This window comes from Mesoplodon mirus (assembly GCF_964341445.2).
Source record: "Mesoplodon mirus genome assembly, chromosome: 9".
In the NCBI taxonomy this organism is placed as follows: domain Eukaryota; kingdom Metazoa; phylum Chordata; class Mammalia; order Artiodactyla; family Ziphiidae; genus Mesoplodon; species Mesoplodon mirus.
In genome coordinates this window covers 83,292,874-83,316,066 of record NC_138985.1, presented here as the reverse complement: position 1 = coordinate 83,316,066, position 23,193 = coordinate 83,292,874, and the positions used below count along the sequence as shown (strand labels likewise).

Below are 23,193 nucleotides of genomic sequence, written 5' to 3'. Positions count from 1 at the left end.
AAAACCAAACATTTGCTATTAGAATTGGTTAAACAGAAATACAGAATAGGAAGGACAGATTTCATCTTTTGAGGAAGAGGGGAAAAAAACCCAAAGTCAAGAAAAGTCAGCACCTAGAAGGATCTGACCAGGAGTTTACCCTGAAGCTTGAGAAAACCAAATTCTTTGATAATCTCCTCATCATTCTGGTTATGCCTGTGCCTACAGGCATTTAAGAGTGACCCAGGGGCAAGGGTGATGGAAAATTCACTTGTTAATGAGAAAAACCTTCAACCAACTAAACAAGATCTTTAAGGATGTTTCTGGAAAGAAAATATAATTTCTTTCCTGGATTTGTCTTGAAAGGCATAATAAAAACAGGTGACCAATTATGTTTGGGCAATAAATATGCTTTTACTCTTTCTATTTACACCGCAAAGGACTTAACATTTCAGCATTTCTTTTGTTGTTCCAATCACACACCTGCAGCTCAGTTACCACTGTCTACTGGAATCAGCAGCCTGAATCCCTGATAACCCATATTCATAGCATCCAAAATGGGACTCTTCCCTTTAGTACCTTTTTTCTCCATGAAACTCTCATGAGCTAATTCATCCTGAAATTATTTGCCCTTTAACAGAAGATCTATGCCCACTGAATCTCAGAGAGCCTTTTTTTTTTTGATTGCAATTTGTAGAACATGGAACTTGACTAAAGAAAAATGGTCACAGCTATAGATATGCCCTAGTTTATATTTTGTCCAAAATTTTCTCAGTAACAGTATCTCTCAGTCTGTGCTGTACTTTTTTGCTGGCTATAATCTTTACTAATCAGTGAGAGAAAGGTTATCTGAGGTAAAACAAGAACAGAGATGTAGACAGTTGCCAAGTACTGATTCTACTTCAGGTGGCGGCTTTCATTACTTGAACTGATTTCTCAAGTGGAGGGTATACAGAAACACAATGTATAGATATTACCCTGCATTACTCTTAAGTTAAGGAAGAACAAACGTATTGTAAACAAACAGAAGGGTTTGTTTTTTGTTTGTTTTTCATGCGTCATAACATATAAATTAAGGAAGCTATAATACTAGAGAATCATTTATTTGGTTCAGAATCATATCCTTATTACTCTAGCAGTTCCATTTAAGGTTTCAATCAGTCTCTAGAATCATGATCATTATTTTAGTCAATAAGTATATTAAGCAGCTATAAGCACATACAGGCAATTCTTTCATAAGGGATACATATCCTTGTAGTGCAAAATAGCATACTTAATCACCTATGTAAAACGATAGCCCCATGAAAATGGCATTAAGCCACTAACACATGAATACTGATATAACTTAATACAACTGTATGGTTGTCAGAAATTTCAAATATGAGCTGAAGTCCACTCTGCCATACTCATTTTTAATATGTTAAACCTTAATTGGCTAATTCAATTGATACTGAAATTATCAGAATGACTTACTGTCTTAGGTTTTCAATTATTTTTTCCATTGCTTCTTCCCAGCAGTATGCCTTAACCGACTGGATATTTTCAATCATTTCTGACGTGATCACCAGTCTTTCATTAATCTTTCCAGCTCTCTGATCTCTGTAAATAATCCATCCACCAATCAAATACTTAGTAAAAACAAGTCAAAATGTCCACTAAGAACGGCCCAAGCTTTTAAGAAAAGCCACATTTCTTTTATTAAACAGATGGATGTTTATTTTATTATCAAATATATAGTAACAAAAATAGTAACTGTCATTTAGTAAATGCCTCCCATTTGCCAGACACTGTATTAGATGCATGTCATACATTATGCCTAATCCTTCTGACAACCTAACAGAGGTGATTACCTCCATTTTAAAGACGAAAAAAACCAGAAACACAGTGGCTGAAGCAGCTTGGCACAGGTCATGTAACTAGTAAGCATGCAATCTGGGATTCAAACTAAGAGCTATTTGACTCCAAAATGCATACACTTTCTATCATGCTCTAGCTGGCAAACTAGAAGTCTGCTTTCATAAGCAGTGACTGGTGTCACCGATTCATTCTGTAATAAAAAGCAACTAAGGCTGGTGTGATGATTCACGAACCAGGGTAGAAAAAGCCTATAAACTCTCCCCAAAATATATGCATTCCCTCCCATTCACATAAATGTTTTATCCATTGTACCTAAATCTCTGATGTGCAAAAAGTGAACTGGATGGTAACATATTTATAAAGAAATTCTACAGACTGACAAGCAAAAAAATATCCCCTTGATATAGAAAGTATTATTTATGTCATGAAAATAATTCCTTTTTTGTGACACCTAGCAAGGAGGTCACGGTTCAGTGCACAGAGAAGTTCTGCTTTTATTAGAGTGGGCTTTTGGAAAACCTAATTTAAAACCCTTTCAAACTATGTAAATAAGAGTGCTACCTGTACTTCATCATCATTTTCCCGAATCCGGCTTGAAGAAGGGCAAGGACTATGAGAAAAGCAAGTCCACAGAAGGCGCAGGCCTCTAACAACTCCCAGAGCAGCCCCATCAGCAACGTCACTTGCAAAGGAGCAATCCACACGAAATGTGCCAGTGCAAGTCCCTGAAAAATAAAATCACAGTGAAAACCACTGACATTTTATCCTCCACCCCCAAAATAAAGGAAAAAAACAAGCAAAGAAGAAAGAAATCAAGCACAGTGAGCTCATACAATCAAACACTTCATGGTTCTGAACACACTAAAATCTAGGTATTCACTACATGGAACACACAGCATTCTATGCATAGGATTTCCCCCAAAACAAACTTCAAGTCACTGTGATCTTTTTCCAGTGGAATTGCATGGTGATTGAAGAATTTATTTTAAATAACTTACTTCTGTGTGGATAAAGCAAGAGCCATGACACAGAACATGAGAGAACAAAAGACTCTTCAGAAGTTCAATCTACACAACTGTACAACCCTATCACCTGACAATATATTCAGAATACACGCATGCTCAATTCAACAGTAATTTATTTAGCACCTGCTAAGGGTTTGATACCATGTAAAATACTAGAAATGCAAAGGTAAATAAAACAATCTGTCCTCAAGGACCTTGAATTTTATTGTGACAGAAGACAGCACTGAACAAGAATTGCTCAGAGTATCATGCTCAGCCAAAGTAAATAACTGATTTAAAGTATTGAAAGGAAACAAGATCTGATAGGGACTGAATTTTAAAAAAACCTCATAAATACAAAGCAAGCTGAGGTGCCCTTGAGTTGGGTGGTTCTGTGAGACCCCAAAATGGCACTCTGCTACACAACTTAGCCTTCTCAGTTTTCGGAAATAGGGAAGGTAGGGACGCTTATGACTTAACCACTTATTACTGTTATCTGACCCAGAAAACCTTTGGGGTTGTATGAGTTATAATAAAGATGCATAAAAGATTAAATCAGTAGATACATACTTCATCAAATTTGTTCAGGTTGTTGGAAAGGAGACTAACAAGTTGTCCAATACTTATTTTATCTAGAACACGGCTTGACAGCTTCAAAGTCTAAAAGGAAAATGGGAAGTTAGATGTTGTCAATGAACAGTAGACAAATATATTTATAAGTAATGTTACAATACAGCTGAGGAATTGGGTAACTATGCACGCATTTTTAAGTTAAGGTAATGAAAATTATTTTATGTTCATCTAACTCAGTGTCTTCTCAGATTTATAAATATTTCTCTTTACAACAAATATTACACTGGCACGCCTCTGCTTATTTTATTTTACAGTATCTAGAGAGTAGTAACTATTTTTTCTAAACCAAAATGGGAACAACATTGTACTTAAATATTCATTTATATACTGTAGAGTGTTTGTGGTTTTTTTTTTTGCTTTTGTTTGTTTTTATAAAAGATGGAACCAAAGGCAGTGAAATTTGAGATTAATAACGTGGCCTTACAGGGAACTATATTCAGTATCTTGTAATAACCTACAATGGAAAAGAATTTTAAAAATATATATATAGATATATATATCTATATCACTTTGCTGTATACTTGAAACTAACACAATATTGTAAGCCAACTATACATCAATAAAAAAAATTGTTTTAATAAAATCTTGGCCTTAAATTTTTCATGCGATCTTATAGTAACTGTGTTGAATAAAATTACTGTTAAAGTCAATAAAATTATATTACAAATAATTTAATCATTAATAATTTTATGAAAGATTACATTAATAAAAATTCTTAAATTTTACAAAGAAAAATATATCCATATATACAAAATAGAATTTTTATGTAGATAAATTATTATTATGAAAGATCACAGTCATACTTTGCCTATAAAATTTAATAAGAATTGATTTGCCATTAGATGGCTTTGACTGAAGAGTACCTATCTAATATTTGCTTCAACTGAATCCCTCACACATGTATTGAGCACTTAGTAGATACAAATCACTATATTCAAGGCTTCAGGGATTATTGTTAAGATTTCTTAAACATAATTCTTGCCTCAAGATAACCTAGTACATACATAACTAAATATGATAAATTAGTTAAAAGGAGTAGATAGAATAAAATAGGGTGATTAAGAGAAAGTTCCCATATCTGGTTATAAAAATCTGCACATATTTTATTGAGGTTGAATTTTAAGATGGGTGTGTAATAATAAATAGCATTTAGATAAGCACAGATGAATAAGGAATAAAGCAGTTAATTCCAAAATGCTATTAGAGCAATACGGAGCAGGGGCGGGGGGAATCCATTGAGCTGGATGACACATGACTTGGTAACATACTCAGTCTCGGGTAACTTGAGACTGGGCTTAACATGGGTTCTACATGGCTTAACATGGAGTTTATGTGCACAATAAACAGTGAATATCTGTTCACTCTAGTTAACTTTATCTTCTTGAAATTCACAGGCAAAGCTCAATCTAGTTTGTATTTAGATTCATTATTTAAAATATAATTAGAATGTATCATGGTTACAGATTTTGGAACAAAGAAAGCTATGCTCTATTACAAAATCTGGAACAATGTGGGAAGAATTAGTGGCTGCCTGCCACATGGATGAAACTGGTCAGATATGGTACCAGTTTATTTTAGGGACCAAACCACAGCCACATGGAGATGAAATTGTATTCTTTGGTGATGATGTCAATGCAGGTCAATAGGTGTGGCTAGAGGGGTAAAGAAAATGTGTAAGAACACAGATAATCAATGTTGAAAAAGGACAGACACAACTTCTAACTTTTCATTAATGCATTCTGGGTCTGAAAGCACATATATCGCTGTATTTGTGCCAAACATTATATATGAACTTATTCACAAACTAACCTGCTCCTTCTATGATCTCCCCTCCCCTTAGCCCAGAGCACTTCATGTTTCTCTCTGCCTATATAACACAATTTGACTTGTTATATTATTTCAGTACTTATTTTATGTTCTCTAATAGTTGGAAAACCCTCCACTTCAAGGACTGTGACTTATCCATTTTAGAAATTTTGAAGCAGTTCTTGCACAAGGTTTTATAACTTTTAGGTCTTAGCTTCTCAAAATATTTTATCCATAAAGTAGGGATAATAGTTTCTACTATATGGAGTTTTGGTCAAATGAAATGATATACCTAAAAATCACTTAGAAGCTTGTCATGTACATCCTTAGCTATTAGTTACCATTATGATAAAATCACTTTTATAAATATTTTTAAACTGGATTCAACTTCCTTTGATATGCATTCTGTGTAAATTCTACCCTCCAAATAATACCTAATAATTTCTTCACTTACATATAATTTCTGGATCAAGATAAAATTTTTATTGATTTATCACCCATGCTTTCCTGGTACTTGTGAACTGATGAGACTGTGGCTGAGGTGATTTGATTAAACTGCAGACTCGGTTTTTCCCTTGTGCCTCCACAAAAGGCTTTTTTGAACAATAAAGTACGGCTATCAAGGTTTTACAACACCACTGACCTTGCATGTATATTATGGAAGTGTTATGGGTTATTTGCTAGAGGGAATTTCAGGTCCATGTCCCTTATAAGCCAAGTATATAGTTTTTACATTGGGGTAAGAAAAAAGAGAAGAAGGGTAAAGCAATATCCAAATGATTCAACCAAACATGTTTCTATAATCACTTGGTAGATCAAAGGGTCACACATGAATCAGGCTGGTGAAAGCACATGTCATTTCTTATGGTTGCCATGCATGTGCTATTCTAAAAATTTTTAACTTGCAGAACTTAGGATGACAAAAATCTAACTCAAAATAAGGCAGTGGATACCACCACTGTGTCACAACTAGTTAAGGTAGAAATTTCTATTGCTTGGGTTATTGTTAACAATTTCTTGTTATTGAACATAAAAATACATGGCATTTTACCATAAGATGATATTTTGTCAATGACTTTAATGCAGATAGTAAGAATCATTTCAATGAGGAGCCATGGATTCCAAAAACTGGTGTATGACTAGTGAAAAAAATGAAATCTAAAATATAGGCAGTTTATAGAAGGCACTCAATAATTATTAGCTGAAGTGAAGTGAATTATCAATGAAAATTAGAAATATTCATTATTGCTGCCATGTATTTCACAGGTATGCAAAACTGATTTCAGCATTTACCCCTTATTTGTATCAGCATGGCATTTAAAACATGATGCCACTAACACGTAGCATGGAGACTGTGCAAGGAAGTATTACCTTCTTATAAATCAAACTAAACAGAGCTATTCTCATCTGCATTCCAATGCGATGGAGGCCAAAAATGGCTGGGTGAAGGAGCAGCATCCTCACGATAAAGAGAAGGCATAAGCCTATGCCTAGGTAAATCGCAATGGAGCGTTCTACCTTGTTATCTGGATCATAGGAAGCAATGATTCTTCCCAGTAAGAGAGGCTGTACTGCTTTGGTGACTTCCTGCAGAAGACGGAAAACAGAGAAATGAAATTTTATTTTTCTTTCATAAAATGCCCTCATAATTTCAACACAAGTAGTTTCATCTTTACAGAAGATGAAAGAGGGCCATGCCAAACCTGAAACTCTTGATGTCCTTTGTAATATCTTTATACTTTGAAATAACATTTTATTTTAGGTTATAGCAAAAGTCACTTGGAGACGTTTATGAGGTATTTTTTACTAAAAAGTGAAGAGCGGCCATAAAGCAAAGGTGTAATTTCTGGAATAGTGTGTTCATTGGTAACATCTACATAGCACTTAACAATGCATATAATATTTTTCATTTGATTTTTATGGCAACTTTAGGAGTCAGAGGAAGCATTAGTATTTTCACATTGCAGATGAAGAAACTGAGGCCAAAGAGCCCAAGTGATTTGATGTGATTTCAAAATAGAACTTTCAAAAGCACTTTGAGTGATGGAATTATTACCAGAATGAACAGTTTCTTGAGGCAACCACATAAAGGGGAACTGGCAACAGGAGGGAGGAGCATAAAGGCACTGGTGGTATTTAAAGTCCAGTGCCACACCCTTCCCAGTCTGGGATAGGTGGGGATTTTAGGAAAAAAGTGTGTCAGAAGACTTCAGCCTCAGGCCAGTTTCCAACAATTCATCAAGTCCTCAAAGGCCTATGAGTTAACAAGGGAAGACCAAAGTTGTGTTTTCCAAATCTTCCTCATCAGACCTTCAACTCATCACTAAATCAAATTGTTCATCAAATTCATTACCATTTTGCCTGAATATATAAGAATAGCTCTGAACACATGGATTTGAACCCAGAAGGTCTAAGTCTTAACCATCTTGCTAATTTGCCTTTGAAAGAGAAAGACATGTAATCCTGTAATTCTGTTTTATGATGGCCTAGTGAAATGGGGATCTGAGGCTAAACCCTTCTGGGAAATAATATTATGCTAATTGATTCCATTTCAAATGTATATTATCAAGCCAGACTGCCCCTCCCCCCAGTATTGCTCAGCATTACTTTCTGGCAGCCCATAATTTGCTTTTTTTTTTTTTCCATTTTCTACTATGTCTTTTCTAAACCTCAGTACCCAATCCCACCAGCCCTCTCATTCTCAATAAATGAAAATGCTTTCCTATAACAACTTCACCCCCACAAGGAATCCTAAGCTATAGCACCATCATTGATTGACCACTAGCTTTGGGTAGCTGCTCATTCTATACCTGGTATTCAGTACCTCATTTCAAATTAACTGTGTAGACCAAGGATGTGAATGTAGGAAAAGATTCAAACGTTTAAAAAAAAGTTTACAAACTAATCACAAACATGGAATATTAGAGTTCTCTCATCTCACACAGCCATATTTTAATATAAGTTTGAATTACAGCAAACAGATAGACAGGTGCTGAAAAGAAAATCCCTAACTACCTACCCAGATATACCATGTTAATAGTTGGCCAATATCAACTGAAGAGCACTTTTTTTTTTTGAACTTCATATCTTTATTTTATTTTTTTAACATCTTTATTGGAGTATAATTGCTTTACAACGGTGTGTTAGTTTCTCCTTTTTAACAAAGTGAGTCAGCTATACGTATACATATATCCCCATATCCCCTCCCTCTTGCGTCTCCCTGCCACCCTCCCCATCCCACCCCTCTAGGTGGTCACAAAGCACCGAGCTGATCTCCCTGTGCTATGCGGCTGCTTTCCACTAGCTATCTGTTTTACATTTGGTAGTGTATATATATCCATGTCACTTTCTCACTTCTTCCCAGCTTACACTTCCCCCTCTCCATGTTCTCAAGTCCATTCTCTATGTCTGTGTCTTTATTCCTGTCCTGCCCCTAGGTTCGTCAGAACTGTTTTTTTTTTTTTTTAGATTCCATATATATGTGTTAGCCAGCACTTGTTTTTTAAAAAGTAAATAAGTGGGGCTTCCCTGGTGGCACAGTGGTTGAGAGTCCGCCTGCCAATGCAGGGGACACAGGTTTGTGCCCCGGTCCGGGAAGATCCTACATGCTGTGGAGCGGCTGGGCCCGTGAGCCGTGGCCGCTGAGCCTGCGCGTCTGGAGCCTGTGCTCTGCCACAGGAGAGGCCGCAACAGTGAGAGCCCCGCGTACCACACACAAAAAAAAGAGCCATGTACCACAATGTTCATTGCAGCACTATTTACGATAGCCAGGACATGTGAAGCAACCTAAGTATCCATTGACAGATGAATGGATAAAGAAGATGTGGCACATATCTACAATGGAATATTACTCAGCCATAAAAAGAAACGAAATTGAGTTATTTGTAGTGAGGTAGATAAACCTAGAGTCTGTCATACGGAGTGAAGTAAGTTAGAAAGAGAAAAACAAATACCATATGCTAACACATATATATGGAGTCTAAAAAAAAAATAGGTTCTTATGACCTTAGGTGCAGGACAGGAATAAAGACGCAGACGTAGAGAATGGACTTGAGGACACCGGCAGTGGGAAGTGTAAGCTGGGACGACGTGAGAGAGTGGCAGGGACATATATACACTACCAAATGTAAAGTAGATAGCTAGTGGGAAGTAGCTGTATGGCACAGGGAGATCAGTTCAGTGTTTTGTGACCACCTAGAGGGGTGGGAGAGGGAGGGTGGGAGGGAGACACAAGAGGGAGGGGATATGGGGATATATATGTATACATATAGCTGATTCACTTTGTTATACAGCAGAAACTAACACACCATTATAAAGCAATTATACTCCAATAAAGATGTTAAAAAAATTTTTTTTAATTCGAAAAAAAAAGAAACAAATGACAGGCTGAGGAAAATAGTCTCTCATAGATCAATAAGAAAGAGACAAACACACCAAAATAAAAATAGACAAAGAATATGAAAAGGCAATTTGTACCCCACAAGAAATATGCATAGTTAATACATAAAAACAGTTTAAACTCACTAGGAACCAAAAGTAATGCAAATACAAATGATAATATACTGTTTTTCACTTAGCAATTTGGAAACATTTTTTAAATGACAATAAGTATCATTAGTGAGGGCTGAATTTCATACTTTAGTATCAGGAAAGTAAATTAATACATCTTTTCTGGAAGGCAACTGGAAAATCTACTAAAATTTAGCTTTTAAAGAGATGTGCATTGAAGAATTATTTATGACAGTGAAAAATTGGAGCCTATCTAAATATTCAGCAATGAGGAACTAATAAACTATGGCACAGCCACATGAGTCATTAAACACTAAAATGATTAGGAAGAGAAATATCTAATGATATGTAAAAGCATTCACAAAACATTAAGAGGAGAAGTAGATTTATAACATATGTAAAGTAATGATCCACCTCCCTTCATTAAGTATATATTCTCATGGGAAAAAATTGGAAAGATAAACATCAAATTTATCAATCATTATCTGATTATTTTCATAATCATAAAAGAATATTTAAAAGATAAAATAAATAATAAAATATTGGATAGAAAATTGTATATAACTTATGACAACAAATAAATGATAAAAAGAAAACACGCATACAAAAAAATAGAACAGAGTAAACACACATGCAGGCATACACCCAGAATTTATCATAAAATACAAAGACTACTGGCTTATATACCAAAGCAAAGGCTTAAGATTCTGCCTTTGACAGGGTAAACAAGAGTGTCAAGTTTTTGTTTATCTTGATACACTAGAGTCTTATGGAAATTTTTGGCTTTATACAATTGGCTAAATGAAAAAATTTTCCATATTCAGCACAGAAAATGAAACCTATCCAATGCCCCAACTGTATGTAGTTTTTACAAAAATGTATGTATACCATACCACAGGGGTCTCCAACCCCCAGAACTGGGCCACACAGCAAGAGGTGAGTGGCAGGTGAGTGAGCAAAGCTTCATCTGTATTTACAGCTGCTCCCCATCACTCGCATTACCTCTTGAGCTCCGTCTCCTGTCAGATCATTGGCAGCATTAGATTCTCATCAGAGCAAGAACCCTACTGTGAACTGTGCATGTGAGGTATCTAGGTTGCACGCTCCTTGTGAGAATCTAATGCCTGATGATCTGAGGTGGAGCTGATGTGGTGATGCTAGCCCTGGGGAGCGGCTGCAAATACAGGTTATCATTAGCAGAGAGGTTTGACTGCACAGAGACCATAATAAATCAATTGCTTGCAGACTCATATCAAAACCCTATCAGTGAGTGGCAAGTGACAATTAAGCTGCATCTTATGGACTAGACTGGGCATAAGCAACACACGGGTGTCACTGTCTCCCATCGCCCCCAGATGGGACCATCTAGTTGTAGGAAAACAAGCTCAGGGCTCCCACTGATCCTGCATTATGGTGAGTTGTATAATTATTTCATTATATATTACAATGTAATAATAATAGAAATAAAATGCACAATAAACGTAATGTGCTTGAATAATCCTGAAACCTTCCCCCCTCCCCCCAGTCCGTGGAAAAATTGTCTTCCACGAAACTGGTCCCTGGTCCCGAAAAGGTTGGGGACTGCTGCCATACCAAGAACAGAATCTCAAAAATATTGTTATAGTATTTGTCTACCCTGAATCATGTTTTTAGACTTAGTGCCTAATTTTAAATGTTTTGCTTTTGGCATTTTCCTTTGAGTGTTCATTGACTTATTAACTATTACCAGCAATGTCTTCACTAGAAATCTAAGCTCTGTTCTTCACGTTTTGTAAGAAAAAAATCCTAGACTTGCTGATATAGCAGCAAAAGTAGGTTTAATCCAGAAAATGCAATAATGGAAGACACGTTAAAATATTAATTTTAATTTCTGAAGTAATGCTTAGAATCTAGGTATCATTTTTAAACATTAGCAAAATATTTTCCTGTGCCCTATAAAAATGAAACTGGTACTTTAAGACTTGCTTATAGCATATACAGAGAGAAAAGTAAATGCAAATAATAGGAGTATTTGTGAAGGTAGGTGGAGATTGTATTTAATGATACAGTAACAGGTAACATTTATAAAGCACTTGCTATATACCAGGGTCTATTCTATATGCTTAACTTGTTTAATTCTCACAATAATTCTATGAAATATGTGCTATTATTGTCTCCATCTTACAATCAAAGAAACTAAGACAAAAAGAATTTAAATAACTCTCCCAGTATCAGACAGCTAGCAAGTGGTAAAACTAGGATTTGAACCAGATAGTTTGACTCCAGAGCCCCCCATCTTATTCATAACCTTAAATAGAAAAGACAATGTTATAATATGACCTGGCAGTTGATCAATTCAAGCACTGTGACTAGTTCAGTATCAACCTACCAAATAAAGTTACAACTTGCTATCAGTGTAACTTAAGATAAAGCCATTTCTCTAGGCCCCGTATCATAGACACATAATTAAAAGGTAGGAGGGATCATAGAAACTGTACACTTTCACCACGTCACACTCACTAGTCACCACAGGATACTGGTTAACTACAAGAAGAAAGAGGCACCATGTTCACACCAAGAATGAGGAAACTGGGCCCCCTCATATCTAGTTTAAGTTGAAAGTACAAGATCACAGACAATTCCTAACTTACAAATCGATTTTGTTCTAAAATTTCACACGTGAGAACAGACGCATTTTGCCCTAGATACAATATCCTACCAGACATGGTGTTGGATTCCTAGGTTCGCCTTCAGAAGCACATATAATGGTAAATGCTCTTGGAGCACCTCTGTGTTCAATAGTACTGTAAAAGCCTAACCAACCTGCATAACAATGTTTTACAGAAAGAGATGGATCATCTCCTCCATGCAGTCTTGGAAGAGAAACATAGTCCCTCCTAGCTAAACCTTTGCCCTCTCCACGCACACAGTCATCTATCTACTTCTCTCCAGCAGAGTCTTGAGAGAGAGTGCCAGAGGAAGATACAGAAAATTAACAGTTAACGTTGGGACACTGCAGTAAACCCTCAGCCACATTTAATCTCAGTGGGATTCTTGTCACTTCTATTCAGGGGCTCTTTGGCCATGATTAGTCCACCTACTTCTCTTTTCACAATAACTGTAACTTCTAACTAGGCTTTCTCTTCTTTCATGACCCTGTAAATCCTTGCTACTCAAAGCATGGTGCTAGGGCAAACAGGGTCTTCACCAGGGAGCTTTTAGAAATGCAGAATCTCAGATTCCACCCCAAATCTGCATTTTAGCCAGATGGGAGGGGGCAGTGGTTGGTATGCATATAAAAGTTTGAGAAACACTGTCCTTCTGTCATTAAAGGACTTAATATTTATTTTTTTGTCTAAAATGTTTTTGATATTATCATTTTTAAAAAATCAAACTAAAAAATTCCATGTGTACCACCCCCCAATACCCTCACCTTAGATTCTAGCGAAAGTCAGATGCATTCAGTGATAACGTTCCTGCTTGTCTACCTCAATCAGAATCACCTGGGGAACTTTAGCCCCGAGCTCATCCCAGACCAATTAAGTCACATTATCTGGGGTTGGGCTGCTGGTTACTCTAAAGTAAGAATTCTCTGTTTCAAAGAAATCTAAACCCCATGATTTTCCAAACCTTGACATAGGAACTGGATAGCACACTGTGGGGAGCACAGGAAGTACAGCATGTGTGTTACGGATGGGGGTTCTAGTAGAGGGTAGAAATATTCAGGATGTAGGGTGAGTGTAGGCAGTGTAGCATTCAAGTCCCTGCTGGGGTTAGAGAAGCAGCTAGATATGGGGGGATGTGAGAGGAAGCTGAGAAAAGAGTTCTCCATGACAGGCATCTAGAAAATTTGCTGGAGGTAGGTGACCTTAGGTGAAAGGGACAAAAGTAAGTCAAAGTGCTTAAGTCAGAGACTACCTGTGTGCAGAATTCCCCAAAACACTCTCTTAGTTAGCAGTATGCTTAAATTCAACACCTACCCAATGTCTCTGTCAAAACATAAGGGACAAAGATCTTTTGCAAGACAGACTGTGGGACTTGAAAACTCTAACAGCCTAAGTCCTAAGACTTCTTTATGACCTTAAATTTCTTGGAGTTTAACAAATTTAAATATTAAAAGTAGTTTGACTCAAGTTGCACTGACATTTACCTCAATTTGATGATGGAAATATGCCCAGAGCTGCCTAGGAGTCAAGAATATATTTGAGTGAATGTTTGTAAATTTCTTATCATAATAAAGGTATTGTGACAACCATATTCTCTCAGTAATCTGCCTACAGGACTCCCTTCCTTTGGCTTCCCTCTGACTGTCCTTAACTGACTTGCACACTCAGTTCTTCAACGGCCAGTTTTTCCTTTATGCTGGGAGTCTTAAATGTTAAAGGCAATGTTATATCTGGCTGCTGAGGTGACCCTGGAAGAATCTTCAACATTCAAGCTTTTAACCTATATCTCCTGAGCAGATGCAAAGAAGCTCAGCAGACCCAAGACTGATTACTACAGTCACCATTCTATTGAGTACCTACATACAATCATTACAAATACAGTTACATAGCAATTATAATCTGATCTAACACAAGGGTCATAGGTTTTGGAACCAAAGAGACCTGGCTATCACTCAAATTTACCACATACCTAACATTGGAAAAGTTACTTAATTTTCTGCATCTCAATTTCCTTTTCTATATATTTGAGATACTAATGTCTGCTCCATGGAGTTGCTAGGAGAATGACCAAAAATAATCTGTATAAAGGGCTTAATGCTGAACCTGGAACAGATTAGGTACTCAATAAATATTAAACTATATTTTGTTTATTTTTTGATCTGTGTATACCAGACCAAAAATAAATTTTATAAATATGTTCATGTATCATCGAAATTTTCATGTTTAGGTGACTGCTTTGGTTCACATGAAACTTCTATGCTGGTGGAATCTAGAGGAATAAATTATCTCACAAGTCAGGCAGAGCATAAAAGGGACTTAATAATTCAGCCTCTCTCCCAGCTTCTACTCAGTTGTGTTTATGTTAACCGATGGAAGCAGCATGTGATGGAGAACATGAAGAGAAAATTTTGAGTTTCTATACAATCTTAGTTATGACATAACAATTAATTGAAATATCATTCACTTTAATCCAAGGATGACTTACTAAGAATGTTGCATTCTTGGGACTTCCCTGGTGGCGCAGTGGTTAAGAATCCACCTGCCAATGCAGGGGACATGGGTTCGATCCCTCGTCCAGGAAGATCCCACAAGCCGAGGAACAACTAAGTCCATGCACCAAAACTACTGAGCCTGTGCTCTACATCCCGCGAGCCACAACTACTGAAGCCCACGTGTCTAGAGCCCGTGCTCTGCAACAAGAGAAGCCACCGCAATGAGAAGCCCACACATCGCAACGAAGAGCAGCCCCCACTCACTGCAACTAGAGAAAGCCCACATGCAGCAACGAAGACCCAACACAGCCAAATAAATAAATAAATAAAATGGGTGACATAGATTAGTGACTATATTAGTACAATACTAGAAAAACAACTCAGTGCTGAGCATATATTTAAAAAAAAGAATGTTGTATTCTTACATGCTATGGGCAGAGTAAACTGTACTTCTATACACTGATTCAAATGCAGAGAGTATACTCATTAAGGCAAATAACAAAACATTTTAAAAAATTAACTCAAATGGAGCCAGAGCTATGGATAAAATTGTTCCCCCAAACTGGGACTTCCCTGGTTGATGCAGTGGTTAAGAATCCGCCTGCAAATGCAGGGGATACGTGTTCGATCCCTGGTCTGGGAAGATCCCACATGCCACGGAGCAACTAAGCACATGTGCCACAACTACTGAAGCCCGCGCGCCTATAGCCCATGCTCCGCAACAAGAGAAGCCACCGCAATGAGAAGCCCACGCACTGCCACGAAGAGTAGTCCCCGCTCACCGCAGCTAGAGAAAGCCCGCTCAGAGCAACAAAGACCCAATGCAGCCAAAAAATAAATAAAATTTTAAAAATAAATAAATAAAATTTAAAAATATTGTTTCCCAAAGCTCTGGGTGCTCTCATTAAGAAAAATCACCTCAAAGATATCTTAAAAGATAGTTAATTCTTCAGCTACCTTATTCATATTTACAGATAAAATATTTTCACCCCCAAACGGCTGCAGGTTTCTACAGAGAGAGAGAGAGAGAGAGAGAGAGAGAGAGAGAGAGAGAGAGAGAGAGATAAATAGATAGACAGATAGATACACGGACATCAATAGACAGATAATTTCAAAAGCCAGAGCATTTCTCCCAGGAGGTAATCAATAGCATTACAAAACATTGGGGACCTAAATGTGGTCATCTTTGTCAAAATAAATGTGTAAACGTATTTATTTGCTGTGTATCAAGTACAAGTTCTTAAAGCAATGCAACTTGCATGGCATCTCTTCGGGAGACACTATGGCAACCCTCACTCCCAAAGGCATGAAGACCAATATAATTACAACACAAATCCATTCAACTGGTACCTAACCTCCCAAAGCAAATACTGTGCACAGCCTTTACTTGAAGACTAAATAAGTTTTCAACTTGCCATCAGTTTTACAGATTACAGTCAAGGATTCCAAATGATGCTCTGGTGAGGTAAAAAATAATAGATCAGAGTTATATTTGACAACAGCTGGGGAACATCCCAGACTGCACTTAAACACCATAAAGCCTGGGATCTTCACGCATTGAGCTCTCTTCACAATGAGGAAGACATAGGAGACTGAGCAAACATACTGCAGGAGTACCTCACTGCCATATTTTTAATTTTTGCTATTTTTTCTTGAAACAATTCAGCATGCAGATATGACTTCAAAATATTACAAACACTCGGGCCTCCCTGGTGGCGCAGTGGTTGAGAGTCCGCCTGCCGATGCAGGGGATACGGGTTCGTGCCCCGGTCTGGGAGGATCCCATATGCCGCGGAGCGGCTGGGCCCGTGAGCCATGGCCGCTGAGCCTGCGCATCCGGAGCCTGTGCTCCGCAACGGGAGAGGCCACAACAGTGAGAGGCCCGCGTACGGAAAAAAAAAAAAAAAAAAAAAAAAAAATATTACAAACACTCATATATGTAATTGCTGAATTTTACCTAATTCTCCTCCTGACATTGTCTCCTGACTTTCTCCTGTTGAATATAGGAAAATAAAATCATCGGCAATCTCATATACCAGTAATATAATGTGATTTGGGATCATAACAGAAAATAACTTTTTAAAAGAAATTTATTTTACTGAACCCATTTGAAATTATAAATGGCCACCTGTGTTCCAGGACATCCTAGTTCCAATGCATTTTTTACTTGTCTCCACTAGAGTTTTAGTGGTTTCTTTGTATTCAGAGTTAGCCTTTTACCTGGGTACCAGATTACCCTAGTCCTTCTATAATCATAAAAATGAATATAGGGACTTCCCTGGTGACGCAGTGGTTAAGAATCTGCCTGCCAAGGCAGGGGACACGGGTTCAAGCCCTGGTCCAGGAAGATCTCACATGCCACAGAGCAACTAAGCCCATGTGCCACAACTACTGAGCCTGCACTCCAGAGCCCGTGAGCCACAACTACTGAGCCCGTGTGCCACAGCTACTGAAGCCTATGCACCTAGAGCCTATGCACTGCAACAAGGAGTGGACCCTGCTCGCCGCAACTAGAGAAAGCCCACGTGCAGCAATGAAGACCCAACAAAACCAGAAATAAATAATAAAAATGAATATAATTATTTTACCCATAATGAACTTACAAATGAGATCCTTACCCCTAAATATAATATGATTCCGTAGAACATAAATCTCCAGAAAAAGCATCGCCGAAGGGCATTAATGAGTTTGGGATTTTTCTTTGAGGCCAATTCTCTATCCCATTCTCTGCAAAAGAATACAAAGTGGGAACAGTAAGTTGCACGTGCAAATATCTGAGTTCTCTATTTCCCTTAACATAGTTTTATTCACACAAGTACATTCAATGAGATTAACCCAAGTGACTAAAAAGACAAAACCTTGGGGGGACCTTCCAACACCAACACTCAGGCAGATGTTTGGCAGAATTCAATGCTCCGCCATATATCACATTTCAAGGAGTTGACTTCATGAAAAGGCCACACTATATGTGCTAAAGAAAGGTTCTGGGCTTCTAAGAAGCAATGAATGCAAGAGGTGGACAAATAAAATATGACTCTTATGAATACACATTGCTGTGCTTAGAACAAGGTGAAAAATAAATATTTAATTTTTTCCCTTCACCTCTTGATCTTTACCTGTTTAGAATTGTAGTGGATTTTACAAAATCTAACTGTCAAACCAAAAACAAGATTAAAAGTCAGGTGGATTTTTCTGTGATTTAACATTAGAAAAACTTGTTGTTTTTAACTGTAGGGGTATGAAACAAGTATCATCAACTTTGATTTTCAAATACTAAAGTCATTCTTTACAATAAACATCTTTGGAAAATTAGAACAGAATCAAATTCTATATTTTATGGCAGGAATAGAAATTAAATAAGTCTGAAAAATGGTTGGTGTCAAATAAATGTCTTTGTTTTCTTTTAAATACTATACATTCATCAGCCGATTATATTTACATTTTTGCCACTACTTTCTGTTCATAAAAACCCTCTTTCTCTTCCCAAGTGGATAAAGTATATCCCTAAATGTTACCCTCATCTTCATTTTTAAACTGTACAGAGATGAAAAGTTTCACAGAAAAGAACTATATAAAGATTTTATATCTGATCAACAGCTATTCTCATTACTATCCATCTACCATTATTAGAGGTGGTTCTAAGTTACTCCAAAGGAAGACCACACAACTGAGATTTGAGGGCAGGTTTGGCAGTCATGGGCATTGTGCATGGACACTGGCTTCCCTGAGAAGCTTACTCTCTATCATGCCTAATTATGCTATGTCATCCATCTACCTGCTCACACTCTTCCCACTCTTCCACTCACACACAAGACTTGCCTCCTATCCATGTCATTTGGTGATTCACAACGGGGTAAGGAGCTAAATATGGAGACAGATTCTGTCTCTCTTTCAAAGGAAGAATGAGTCAGATGAGAAAGCCAGGAAGAGAGGTGGTACATAAACCAAAGAAATGGTTTCAAGTTGGGAAGAAGTGGTCAACCCTGAAGTCATGGTAGGAAGATGTCATTATATTTGACATTAAGAGACCTCTGGTGACCTTAGTCAATGTCATTTTAGGAATATGGTAGACACAGAAACCATATTTCAGGGAGCTGAGATGTAAAGGAAAGGAGAAGTAGAGAGAGCAGGAGAGCACAGAGATATTAGCTGTGGGAAAAAAAAAAAGAATGAGGTAGCAATCTGAGGGGAAGGCAAAGCTGGGGAATTTTTCAGTGGATGGGACTTGAACTACTGTACCCTGAGGGAAGGAATCAGCAGTGAGAGTAGATGGGGTAGTTCCTGCAATACCACAACAGACCCAGTAAGCATTCCAAACACCAAGAGTTGAATCATAATGGAAGAAATTTTAAACTTATCAAGTTTGTAGCTTAGCTACAATCATGGAATGGATGTGCGGTCTGCATACAGGAGTAATGCACAGGGTTCAAATCCACGGCCACAAACTGAGCCAGATGGGCCAAGGTACCTCAACCACATGGTAGCCACCTAGGGCCTTCATCACATATCATCTTTGAAATCTGTGGCCAGGGTCACTTTCCAAATGCACAGAGATACAAAGTACTATAAGTGGTATTTCACTCTTTCAAAATATTTCAGTAAATTCTAAATAACAATTTTTATAAAAAAGAAATAACAGAGTGAAGAAGAGATATCCCAAAAAAGACAAAAATAATAAAGATAAAGTTTATGGACTTATGCTGGCACAGTGTTGGATTGAAATAAAATAGGTACATTTTAAACATTGAATTGATATGGAGACACAATGAAAACTGAGGAGAAAAAAATGTTAGGCCAGATAATCCTACAAATTCAGGTTATGTCCTCAATTTGGCCATAAGTAAAAATAAATCTGGAGTACGCAGGTTTTGATTAACCTAGTCCTACTCTGATTAATCTTTCCCTCAGCATCCATTTAGAACTTAGATATTCAATATCTACTATATTATTTTGAACTTGCTGTTATACCTACAATATACTATGCTTATATATTTTATCTCTGCAGAAGTGTTAGAGGTTTATATATAATGCTAGCCATTTCACATTCAATCATCATTCATTTATTCAACAAATATTTACTGAGCACCTACTACAGTCAGCCCTTCATGTCTACAGGTTCCTCATCCTCAGATTCAACCAACTGGGGATGGAAAATACTCACCAAAAAAAATTCCAGAAAGTTCCAAACAGCAAAACTTGGATTTGTCATGTGCTGGCAACAATTTACATAGCATTTACATTGTATTAGGTATCATAAGTAATCTAGAGATGATTTAAAATATACAAGAGAATATGTGTAGGTTATATGCATTTTGTATAAGGGACTTGAGCATCCATAGATTTTTATATCCAGGGGGAATCTAGCAAGGGACAACTGTATATACAAGACCCTATTCTAGACCCTATTCCAGGCACATCATAAACTGAACAAATCAAACAAAAACAAAACAAAAAAATATATCCCTGCCCTCATGGCACATACACACACTAAGTACTCAATATTAGGAGCTGGACCTTGAACTTGGAAATGTGAAGCTGCTACTCCCACTAGCCTAATTCTTTGAATAAAATCAAGAAAAAGGCTGAATATCTTATTTGCCTTGAAATTTCAAAATAAATTCAATGAATTTCATGAAAATAAGGTAAACAAATTGCAAATCTACTCAACTATTTTATTTTGGTACAGTAAAAAGTAGCTACTTATTTTTCTTTTTCTTTTTTCTGTCAACTCCCTCTTCCCTTTCCCCTTCATCTGGTATCAGACCCTGTACTGCTGGCACAAGACCCAGCCTAGCTCATTCATAGATTGTTGTTGGTCCAAGGAGTGAGCTTGTGACTCAAAAGTTTCTGGGATTTTTCACATTTGGCCACAGAGAAAGGACTCTTTCCTCTGTGGTCTATAAAAATATGAGCAAAGAGTTCTGAGGACCCACTGCATGGAGGAAGCTGGTCTGAGAGAATAAAACCAGTCCCTGGTTCCACTGAGTCCCTAAGGCCAATTCTCTACCTAGGCCTTCACACAGGTAGACTACATGAACCAATAAATTCCCTCTTAAATAAATTCACTGGCAACCAAAAGGATTATAACAAATACTCTTAGAATGGGAGACTTCTTTACAATGGGAAACACTGTTCCTGGGGAGGCCAGGAGTATAGACCTGGGTTTGAACCACAGCTCAATCAATTATTAGCTGGAAAATTACATCATCTCTCTTAGCCTCAGTTTGCTCTTCTGTAAGACAGAGATAATGATGCTTTCCTTCCAGAATGCTGAGAGGAGATACTACACCTGGCATTCAACGTATACTCAAAAATATGAAATTTTTACATTTCTTTGACATCCAACAGCCTTTACCCTAAGATTTCCAAGTATGTACATTTGTATTCACACATTAAGGTTTTAGAGGCAAATGTACACAACTTGCTTCATAAAGATGTGATTCCAGTCTTCACAAAATCCATGTAATAGTCTTCAAAGACAGGTAGCTTCTCAGAATTCAAATATGTGTTTTTCAAAAAAAGGTCCTATCTCAGGAAAATGGTTTTTCTTCTTTCATCCTTTCATTGTTTAATTCTTAACTAATCAAGACTTCATCAAGAATATAGGATGATCCTATTATAAATATGCCATTTTAAGAATTAAACCCTCTAATGTCAGTTCTCTAGTCTCTAAATAATAATATTAATTTCTCTCTTCAATAAACAACGTGCATGAACATACCTTTCCAATTTTTCAGATAGATTGTCAGCAGAATCAGAAGAAGAGATATGGTATATATCTGACAATTCCAGGCGCTGTTTGTACCCTTTCCTCAAAATTGGTCTGGTCCAGCTAAAATAAAGAGAGGAGAGACAGATATAAATGTTAACTTGATTTGATCTCCAATGTAGACTTGGAATCAGATACAGTTTCAAATTTTTTAGCATGTGGAAAATGGTGGTAGTGCATAAATACGCGAATAAAATAAGTCAACTTATATAAATGCCAGGGAGTCATATCTTACAGAACACAACTATATAAAACATCATCAGCTCTGAACTGATGTGACGATAGCTTTGTCTAAAAGGATGGGGGATGACGGTAGAATCATCATCTTTCCCAGAGGAAAAAAACAAACTGCTAAACATTCTATACTAAAAATATTCTTCAAGAAAAAAAAAAGAAGAAGAAAATTCCCCCAAATAACCAGATACTAGGAGTTTATAGTTTGCTGAAGTCCAGTCTCTACCACTTCAAATACAAAATGATCTGTGAATAAGAAGACAGACCCTCAAACAACAATGTTAACCATAGCTCACAGTACTCAGCAATGAGCTATTTGTTGAATGAACTGACTGTAGCTGGAGTATCAATTTGTTGACTTAATCATCACCCCTGAATGAGGGTGGGGATCATAATTTTCTTATGTTTTGTCTCCTCACCCCATAGCAGTTACGCACATCTGCCCGCTACGCATCTAATAAATAACAATTTATGATGGAAGCTAGGGAAGCTGGCATAGTAAATACTTATGCAGGATACTCCAGTTATTTTCAAATACATTGTTTCTAACTACTGTGAATAAGGCAAAATAATCTTCACAGAGCTAAGAAAATCTAAAAAGAAGTCAAAGACAAGGGAAAACAAAGAGAAAGGAGGGAGGGGCAGGAGAATTGTAAAACAAAGAAATCACGTACAAAGAGAAACTTCTAAATGAAATTGGAGCAAATGAGACCTTTCTCGTGAAATTTCATATATTTAAAAATTTTTTAACATCTTTATTGGAGTATAATTGCTTTACAATGGTGTGTTAGTTTCTGCTTTATAACAAAGTGAATCAGCTATACATATACATATATCCCCACATCTCCTCCCTCTTGCGTCTCCCTCCCCCCCTCCCTCCCCCCTCCCCCCCAGGTGGTCACAAAACACGGAGCTGATCTCCCTGTGCTATGTGTCATATATTTATTAAAGAAAGGAATTGAACTTGGAATCAGTGATTCCCAACATATGCTTTTACCCTTACCATCTTTCTTTTCTTCAGAGTCCTAAAATTTGGTGTCATTGAGACGTTGGTAATACATCAAAATTCATGTTACCCACCAAAAATCAATAGGGAGTGTTTTAGCAATATCTGAGAAGCAAAATAAACTTATACTAGGAAAATTATTCTAGCAAAGCCATTCAGAATAAAAAGAGGAAATGCTATGCCAAATGCAAACATTTTGACATTGTTTCAGGGCAAAACTTTGCAGAAGGCTCTCATGTTCACCTTCACCACTCCCACC

At 37.1% G+C, this 23,193-nt stretch overlaps 1 protein-coding gene across 1 annotated transcript in view; it reads right to left on the bottom strand.

The window, feature by feature from the left end:
* Nucleotides 1–23,193, bottom strand: part of CFTR (CF transmembrane conductance regulator) — a 187,313-nt gene that overhangs the window by 137,975 nt on the left and 26,145 nt on the right. Inside the window, exons 2-7 of the mRNA XM_082631970.1 lie at nt 21,647–21,757; nt 17,544–17,652; nt 6,651–6,866; nt 3,411–3,500; nt 2,398–2,561; nt 1,453–1,578 (exon numbers count right to left, since the gene is read on the bottom strand). Coding sequence (XP_082488096.1) covers nt 1,453–1,578; nt 2,398–2,561; nt 3,411–3,500; nt 6,651–6,866; nt 17,544–17,652; nt 21,647–21,757 — 816 coding nt within the window. The remainder of the gene's footprint in view (nt 1–1,452; nt 1,579–2,397; nt 2,562–3,410; nt 3,501–6,650; nt 6,867–17,543; nt 17,653–21,646; nt 21,758–23,193) is intronic.